The sequence below is a fragment of the Argiope bruennichi genome, chromosome 7, assembly GCF_947563725.1.
Source record: "Argiope bruennichi chromosome 7, qqArgBrue1.1, whole genome shotgun sequence".
Taxonomy (NCBI): domain Eukaryota; kingdom Metazoa; phylum Arthropoda; class Arachnida; order Araneae; family Araneidae; genus Argiope; species Argiope bruennichi.
This window is the reverse complement of record NC_079157.1, coordinates 27,190,044-27,200,516: the sequence shown is the minus strand read 5'-3', so window position 1 is coordinate 27,200,516 and position 10,473 is coordinate 27,190,044. Positions and strand designations below refer to the sequence as shown.

At 27.6% G+C, this 10,473-nt stretch overlaps 1 protein-coding gene across 2 annotated transcripts in view; it reads right to left on the bottom strand.

The window, feature by feature from the left end:
- Window positions 1-4,590: 4,590 nt before the first annotated feature.
- Window positions 4,591-10,473, bottom strand: part of LOC129975764 (TBC1 domain family member 13-like) — a 116,077-nt gene continuing 110,194 nt past the window's right edge. For both annotated transcript variants that reach the window (XM_056088967.1, XM_056088966.1), the window contains exons 12-15: window positions 9,165-9,246; window positions 7,667-7,724; window positions 7,494-7,576; window positions 4,591-4,996 (exon numbers count right to left, since the gene is read on the bottom strand). In XM_056088967.1, the coding sequence (XP_055944942.1) occupies window positions 7,517-7,576; window positions 7,667-7,724; window positions 9,165-9,246 (200 nt within the window). In that variant the 3' untranslated portion in view covers window positions 4,591-4,996; window positions 7,494-7,516. The remainder of the gene's footprint in view (window positions 4,997-7,493; window positions 7,577-7,666; window positions 7,725-9,164; window positions 9,247-10,473) is intronic.

Sequence of the window (10,473 nt, the reverse complement as noted above, 5' to 3'; positions counted from 1 at the left end):
CATCACAACAACATAGAGATAGTGTGAGATATTTTGTGCTAATAAGACTTGTTCTGATCTTTACTTGATATAATCATTTTGTTATTAACATAACCAACTTCCATTCTAAAAGCAGTATTTATTGGATGCCATTTAATGATAATAAATAGAGCTCATTTTTTTCTTCTTCCTGTTTTAAACGTCATTGCTATTTCAACATTCTATATCAAATACAAACTGCCCAGTAAATACATATATTTCCAAATTAATAATCAAAATAGGATCTTATTGTTTCTTTGTAGTTTTTACTTTCTTTATACGAATTAACATTCAAACTGGATTTACACGTCCAAATCACAAAAACAATAAGTAATATGATGATTTAATTTATCTTTGTCCTATATATAGGACTGCGCTATAGTAAAATCATTCTATGCCTTCACTTTGAAATAGTTAAAAACATAATGGTGATGAACTATCATCTTCATATTTCCATCAGAAAAATGTAATTACTATTTCATGTAATTCAAATATCTAATATTTTCTTTAAAATGTTATTGAATTGATCTAAGTACGAATTTTACTGTAGCTATGTAAAAGAATTAGTTTTGTTTCGAAATAATAATGTGATAAGAAAAATCGGTTGGGAAATCCTTGCAAAGAATTTATTAAAATCCTTGCAAGGATTTAATAAATTCAAAAAGATAATTTTTTTGTTCTAAAACGACAGAAAATGACGATAAAGTGAATTAACATATTCATATGACGATAACAAAATTTAGATTCATATGACGATAAAGTGAAATAACTTCCATTCAATGAATTCTACATTTTCTATAGTTAAACATTTTTTTTTTCTTTTTTGTACAGAAATACAGTTTTTATTTCAATGCAGAATATACAAACATTGTAAAAAAACAAAAAGCACAATCATAATCGCAGCAATAATTCAAATTTCACAGCTTTTTAACACACACACAATCGGAACATTAATCGCTTTTTTATTTTTTATGTTATGCATAATTTATACTTTTCTAAATTCATTATAACTGAAGAAGTAAAATAAAATGTTACGATTGTTATAATTTCATTTGAGAGTCGTATAATCTCATTTGAGTTCTTATTTTGATCAAGCACCTGAAGAAGTTTAAGACTTAATTCTTCTATATGCGAGCAATCTTTCTTAAAGATATTCTTAGATACTTGATTAAAATTTGTGTTTTGCTTTTTAAAAATCTCCAACAGTTATTACTTTGTTGCTAAAATGAACATCTTCTAATCAGCTTTTAATTAAAGTTGTTTAAGAGCACTGCCAGAAAGTAGAAATATTAAATTTCCTCCCATTCCTATTCCTCACCCATACCATGCCTGAACCCACCAGGTCACCAATGGAAAAAACTTTGATTGTTATTCTAATTTATATTTTTGGTAATTATGCTTAGCAATTTTCATTTATACTGCTTGAGGAAAAGTTTATTTTCTTTGGTATAAAAGAGGAATTTTCAAACCTATTCATTTATAACTGCAACCTAAAATGAAAAAGTTTCTATTTTTCCAACAGGTAAATATTTTTAGTGTTTAATAATGAAATATAGATATTTATTTATATATATATATCACAAGTTTGGATAATTAAAAAAAATACTAAGCCTTTATACACTAATGTTTCCTTTCTGAAACTATTTAAGACAGTGCGTCATATTTATTTCGATTGTTAAAATTGCTGGCGGAAGAGTAAGAAGTCGAAGATGAATTTTTTTTTTGGGGGGGGGAGGGATTCAACTTTGGAGCAATAAACAAGCCTTTGTATTAGTTGAATAATTATGCATCAAATTACTTTTCCGAGTGCAAAGGGTTAATTATCACTGTCGCAAATCCTGGCCATGCTATCTTTAAAGTCAAATTAGCAAGTGTGACCTCCCGTATCCTTGCTTATATATTTCTACTTATAATAAAGATGGATGTTTGTATGATTACATCTACTGCCGCTCAAATACACTTTGAAAGTGTCCCACAGAGTGATTTTAAAAAAGTTTAATTAAAAATCAAGCGAAATTTTAACTCCCAAAAATATTATTAAAAAAACGACTTTTACACCATTAAAAAAAATTATCTTTTCAATGATAGCAATATCATTACTTGCTTTTTCTTAAATCTTGGCAAATTTTAAAATTATTTTTCGCTAGCTTTTCAACAACAGATTCTATCATTGAACTGATATTCAGCTGGTTTCATTGTTTCATCAAATATTGAAAACTGTGTCATTTTCTTCCAATGTTGAAAGCTAAGGAAAAATTCTGCTGAATTTGTATAAGGAATAAAAAAGTGAAGTTATGGTGGCTTGAAAATTAAATGATAAATGAATTGAGCAGTAATGTTTTAACAGCAATATGATGTCATAAGTATAAACTCCATTAGGAAGGGTAAAATACGCAGTAAACAATATAAAGATATTAAAAGAACATGTCTTTAATGTCTGTCACAATTTAATATTAAAAAAAAAAATTCTTGGAGAAACCATGAAACATAAGATTTAAATGAAAATAAACACAATCTGCTGGTCGCTCAAGACAGTTAGTCCTTGTGAAGTTTTGAACTCTAAGACTTTGAATACTAAGAGCACTTATAATTTATAAGCATCAGAGTTAGAGACCAAACAAAGATTGCAGAATGCAATAAAGGCGCCCCGCCATAAACTTTCGTGCATAGAGTCATACTGAAGTGTATGAATAATACAGAGTATGCATTTTGCAAGACTTATTTCAAAACTGTTTGACACCAATATTTCATATAGATCAACAAATTTGATTATAAGCCCACATATTAAATATCATTTTTCTAAGTTGTGCTGTTGTTCAGTTACTGTGCTCACATGCAAATATACATACAGATGTAGGATCCAACCAGTGATAGATTTAATAACAAAAATTGATTTCTGATTATAATACTGCATGCTAAACTTTAACTATATCTGTCCTTTAGTTACCATACATATAGATACAGTCAAAACTTCCTGTAGTTGGATTGTAAGAAAAATTTGACAGAAATATAATATGCTATAAAGGTCATGTAGTATGTTTGATCAACATAGATGAAAAATCTTTTTGAGTTATCGGGTTCACAGGCATAGAATCAATTTCAAAAATTTGTTGTTTTTTTTCATTCAGAATAAAACAAGATTCAACAAAATATCATGGTTGAATTTTTTTTAATAACTGTGAAAGCATCAAATAAAAAAATGATGTATAATACATGCCTACATCAGGGGTGTTTGTGGGACCCCAAAAAATCCCCTGAAACTTTTACGGACTTACTACCGACATTTTGGAGTTTCAGGAAGGGGGGGGGGAAGAAATGAAAAATTACGATTATGAAGTATTGAATGACCTAATTATAAAAGTTCAATGAATTACTTTTTTTGCAAAATTAAGACCTTTGAACCCAGGTCACGTGATCGCACATCTGGTCGAACGAAGTCTCTCCCTTTTTTTTCTGCCGCGCCTACTTGCCGAAAAGAATCCAGAAGAGAATGTCCGAGAACCGGGGGAATGAGTCATAACTTGCAATAAGGAAAGGACAAAAAAGAAGTTTTTTCACCCTTTTCACGCATTATCACTGCCTTTGGAGAAAGAAAGGAAAAGTTTTCACCACACACACTGACCTTGCGTTTTCTGCTTTCAAAGCAAACAAAATTACCCAGATCAAAATAAATAATTCATTATTATTCCTACTTCCTTTTGAACGACGATCCCCGGAATTTCCGGGTATCAAAGTTCAAAATCCCCGGAATTCCGGGGTTTCCCCGGAGCACAAACACCCCTGCTACATATTAATCAAAATACTGTTACTTATAATCAAATTTTTATGATAACAGTGGTGAAATGGCATAAAAATACAGGGCAATTTTTATTCTAGCTTGTTAATAAGAACTAGACACTTGGCATTATATTTTTATTATTAGCATAATAATTAAAGAAATTTAACAAAGCATCTCTGAATAATCATTTTCCCAATATGCCATCACGAGAATCAAACCCCACTCCCCCAAGTTATGAAATTTGTAAAAATTCAGAAAAACTCAAGAACCAATTCTCTAACAATCATTAGACTAATTAATCATCATTAAAAAAAATTGACACAATCCCTAAGTTCAACAATCAATCCCAAAGATTAACATAACAGAATTAGTCAGAAATTAATTAAATTTAACCCCTTAATTAAACTTAACAGAATTATACAGAAAGTTCAACTTTTGTTGAACAAATTTAAAACAGTATTTTAGATCTGCATGCACTTCAATGAAGATGACATATTGTAATATATCTATTGTAAGTGAAGGGTTTTATATATTTAGAGTCATATCATAATACATTTATGAGTCTGAACTTTTACCATGATGTAATCCAGTTTTATAATGAACATTACAATTGGAAGTTTAAATATACTTCATTAAGTTAGCAATAAAAATCAAATTATGCATATAAGATTTAATTAAAATTAAATTTAGCCATTTTTCTGGGTGAAAAATGCCAAAGGTGGATAATGACATATCTGTAAAATTTAAAAGATGACATTAATCATCACAATCTCAAACATAAATAAAAACATAACTCACAATTCAAAATAATTTATTAGGTGGTACATCAAACTGTTTTTCTACAATTTTCTTTGTACTGAAATGATTGATCATTTTTATATACATGTAAAATGCAACATTACAATAAATCTGCCATTACACATTATTCAACAAAAACAAAATTTAAAACATTATATTTAAAAGGTCAATATAACAACCATAATCATCTTGATTTTATTTTTACAAATATTGCTTTAATTAACTGTATATCTGCATCACAATGTACATATAAGTACAATATTTTGCATTTTAATATAAAAATATCTCAAACCAAAAATTAACACATCGAAGTACTCTATGATGATTCAGTAAAGTTCCATAAATATATGCAAGTACAATGCCAATTTTTCTGTACACACATTTATATGGCCGGAATGATATCTGAAAATTAAGAGTTCAAAAATCACATGAATATCCAACTGTTATGGAACACAAAATTATAAAAGTTGAATACATATATAAACAGAAAAATTGGGGTTTTTATAAATTAGTTGCTAAAGAATATTGAATTCTTATCCTCTTTTCCTTCAAATTGATTATTTTATTGTCTTTTATACAGTCAAAAGTTAAGTGAACTAAGGTTCTCTGAGTTTGTTTATAGGACACTAAAGTAAAAATGGGAAAATAACTAAAATTTTAAAAGATATTATAGAATGGTGATTATTTATTATATAATGGCATTATTATAAGTCTTTCAAAACTTCAAAACACCTAACATCAAAATACATTTCATTAATACCAGATGAAGGACACCTCACATGTGGGGTCTATTTTGGTAACACAAACTCAATATATGTTATCATTTCCTGTAGAGATAATATTAATATATATTAGCTTTCTACAGTTTATATCACCTAATATGAAAGCCAATCAAATCTTAAATTGAATATAACAAATAAAACTGTATATTAACAAATTTTCTTTATAATGCAACATCATTGAGCAAACAGTTTTTCAACATATAAATCAATTAACTGTGTGATTTTTGCTATTATATTTAAATACTATCATCACATAAATTACAATTTTCTTTCTTGCAAAAAATGGAATGACTCTCAAATTATTTTCAATTTTAATGAGTCTATTTCTTTTGTCTTAAAATTTTATCAAAACTCTGACTTAATCTAATAAGAGAACTGACATTTAAAACATTAAATAAAGTATTACTGAGTACTGAAATAGAATCTTAAACGATCTCAGCTTTGCATATTAAAGGCTGTTTATTTTGATCATTTTATTTAAATTAAATTAAACATTGCATAGTTTAATTGCATTGATTAATCACTTAACAGAATGTTATGCATGCTACGAAATAAAAATCAAAGTAAAAATTCTGCTTTTCTATAAATATCGAAAGAAAAAAATGTCTTTATCATAACTTTAAGGTGGTAAAAATAAAAGTGAAACATTTCATGAAGCTATAAAATTGACTAGAATTTAATTACAAAAATACAAGATATGATCTTATGAATTAATTTCAAAATGTATTTATAAAAAATAACTAAAATTAAAGAAAAAAAAATAGTACATTAATTAAATTATAATTAAAAAATAATTGCTCTTCAATGGTATATAAATAATTTTTGAGCAATAAATATTTCAGAAGTTATTGACAAATAATTGTATATAAATATAAATATTTTAAAAATAAATTAATCTTGAAGGTCGAAAATAGCATAGTTGACCTAGAAATGGACTCCAGATTGCTATGTGCTAATTTCATGTTCTATTGTTTATTGTTTAAGAGGAATTCATTTTGCAGACCAACAAATATATGAATGGAGCTATTGAAAGAAGGAACATATTTAAAAGATTTATTGCTAATGAACAAAAACTGACAGAGTCACATACATCACTAAATAAAGGATACTTCATAATTTTATTTTTAACATTCAACATGAGTTCAATTTGTTATGTGATAAATGTTAAATTCACAGCTTATTTCTTGCCACATATGAAGTAACTTAGTCCCTGGTAATTCAACTCATTGCTGTAACAGTTTAATATTGCAGAGATTGGAAAATAGCAGGCAAAGGTTTTAAGTACATACAGATATTATCAGAGGCAAAATTCCAAGCTCTCTGTTTCCATTTGCTTGTAGATTTTATACAGTTACGGTCAAAAGCAATTTGGATATGCTCAGCATTTTTATCTGATGTGCAAGAATATTCGACAGTACATACGCGATTGTCTTTTAAAATTTTTGGTATCTGCTGTAAATCTGTTTATGACAAGGCAGCTCTTAGATGAACATAAAACCAAATGTATATATTGCAATGCAATAATGGATGCTTTCATCATGTACCACAAGATATGAATGATTTTCTCCTCAAGCATCGTAATTTTGTCATGAACAAACAACAACATTAATTTTAGTAAGATTATCCAAATAAGAAGAGAGAGAGAGAGAGAGAGAGAAAAAAAAAACAGGAAGGAAAGGGGGGGGGGAACAAAAAAAAAAAGAACTTTTCTCTACACAGTGATCATCATATGTGTCTCTAACTAACGTCATTGGAAATAATTATTTTAAATATGCTCCTTCATTTTGAACAAGTCAGTATTTACCACTTTAAATTATAGATATGCATATACAGCAAATCCAGAATTGAGAATACAGAATTAATAATCTTTAGCTTTCCCCCAGAAGTTCCTTTTAGTTATAAAATGTTTCTTATTACTGATATATATAAATAAAATATTTTACATTTATATTATACAATATTAATCTGAATAAATTATATTTTAAATATAAATCACAGTTTAATAGACAGTTTTATTAAACACAGTTTTTGACAGTCAAATTTTTTTTTTTTTTTTTTTTTTTTTTTTTTTAAATATTGATGCACGATGAAAGATTAATGCATGTTGAAAATCTCACCTGAATAATACACTTCATGGATGTCACCGCTGCAATTCAACCGCCTTTTCAAGGAGACAATGAATATCAACATTTGGAAAATTCTGAAAGATTTTTTAAGCATCAAATATCAATAAAGAGCTCTAGATTTTTCTGTAACTATAAAAATTATTAATAAAGATATATATGATTACCTGAAGTAACTTCATATTTGATGGGAAATCATTATGCATTATTTTGTCTCTCAACCAACTGAAATACATATAATAATAATTAATACAGGCTAGATGCTTAAAATATCAGAATTGTGACTAATACATAAAAAGCATCAATAAGGATATTATAGTATAGAAAAGACTACAACAATAATTTATATCAGAAGAAATATAAAATTGATACAAATATCAATAAGTTGATAGTATTAAAAAATAATAAAATATGAAATGTCCTAATAACAATTTATTTCGGTAAAAACTGTGACTAAAAAGACATGAGTCACAGATTACATTTGTATTTATTTGGATGAATTTAATTGTTTTAATAAATTATCCTTTTTTAATTTTTTCAAGCCAAACAGAATTTTTAAAGTATCAGACTTCTTTTGAATAAGAAGAATTTTCAAAAAAAAAAAAAAAAAACCTAGCCCTAAAAATGTTTAAAGGACAAATCAAATGTGAAACATGTACTTCTACAAAAATGGATTGTCATGTGACTAAATCATCAAGGACCCAAGATAATGGGTTCATTGGGAAAGAATGAATCATTCACTGATATGGTGATATGCAAAATACACATTCATCAAGCCTCTATTTGCCTTGCAGTGTGCAGAGCCTTCACATGGCTTAGGAGGAAAACCTCTCACTCTTGGGTCCTTCATCTCCCCTTGAGGTACAAAAAAACTTTATTTTACTCCAAGCTAATCTGTTGAACTACCTCCTTTTTTTGGGTACTAGTAGGCACACGGAGAGGCTAAGAGAATTCCAAAATTTGTTAGGCTAAACATTTTGATCTGCATAGTGGAACAGATATTTTCACATCTTTGTCATCCACCTAAATGAAAGTTTTTTTTTTTTTTTTTGGCTCTTAGGTAAACAGGTCATTCACTCACATTTAAAGAAGAAGAAAGAAAGTTCAGCAACCACAGACTCCAAATAAAGGTTCAAAAGCTCTCATCTCTGATACTGGGGATACTGATACTACCTCTTACAAGTAAATGTAGCCTTCACAGGGAGTGATAATTAAGGACTTTGCCAGTTTTGACTTGGCAACGAACCAGAGCAATGGGGGACAGATGGCCCCATAAGGAGGCTAGGACTATAAGAATTTCTGTGTCATGGTGTCCTTTTCCATGGGTTCCTCCATCATAAACTCTCCTCCTGTGCTAATTCATGATTGCATACAAAAGTGTCTGTAGCCTTTATCTGAGTTATGGCATTTGAATAAGACAGAAACAGAATGGGACAAATGTGACTCAGACTTGCTTAATACTACTTAGCTAGTTTTTATCTGCATTCTTGTCCATGCAATATATAATTTATAATAAAATAACACATAAAATGAGTTATTATATTACAAAATCCAAATTTTTGGATATTATTATCCAAATTTTTAATTTGGATATTAAATACTTAAAAGTTACAGAGGTTGAATTGGAATTGAAACTAAACCAATTTAAAAGAGCAGGATACTTACATGATCATGGCACAGCAAACACATAAAAGAAACTCAAATCTGTTTTTATCTGCAAACAATGAATCCCATACTCTTATAACATCTATAAAGAAAAGAAAAAAATGAGCTGCTTTGTAAAATGAAAGTTAAACTAATATACAACAAAGATAAATAATTTTTTCAGAAGTTATTATTTCTAATATTAGCCACTTCAGATAACCAACAGCTCTCCAGAAATATTGATTATATTTGATTTCAGATAAAGATCTAACTATAGATAGATTGATTTAAAACATAATTTCTTGTTTGTGATTCTGAAAAATTGTTTGACATTAAATTTGAGTTCTTTTAATTATCTTCCTAAAGTTTTATTTATTACGTAAATGAACCTTTGCAATGGCAACAGGTCCATAACACCACAGCATTATTAAAAATGTAAATATCTTCTTCATCTATCTTCTAAATTTCATGACATTATAATTACACTAATTTTATTTATCTTATAAACTATACAAATATTACACAGAATCTTTCTTCTTTAGCTTTCATCAATGGTAGAAAATCATGCAATAAATATTTAATGAAAAAGTGGAAATAATTTTGAATTTTAGAGCAAAATGCAATATACTGCTTGAAATTAAACAAAAAAAATATTTTCAAAACATTTAGAAAATCCAGGAAAATTTTTTTATTAACTATCTATCTACATTCTTCACAATTTTTAAACAGTTAAAAAATTTCTTTTCTGTGCACTAATATTTTTGAAACTGTCATGAGAAAATGTTCTAAATTTAGTTAATTTTTAATTAATTCAAACTTTAAAAAAATTGCTTTGTGATGCAATTTTTATCATTCAAGGTATATATAACAGAAAAATTTGATGGTTGTAGGTCAAATGATCAGGCTGCAGAGCACCAAACCTACACACATTTATTTTTATTAATAGTAGAGACTTCAATAATCAACACATGGTGACAATGAATCACATAGATTCTTTGGGAATACACATTGTCAATAAATTAATTTATGTTTAAATATTAATTAAAGTCTTTTCTTATATATTTAAATAATAAACATTTATATCATAGCTCAAATGCCAAAGTTGATATTAACACATATCAACTTTATTTAACACATTTTCCTTTCTAAATTAAAAATGCTATCAATATATCATTATTTCTAATGAACAACCTTTATTTACAACATTACATAATGTGGATGTTTACATATGCAAGAATTATATAATGTAGATTATTTTTTTAACCTTTTTTTCTTATCAATATCAAAACAGACATGCATATTCAAACATTTTCACTTGTTTGAAATGCAT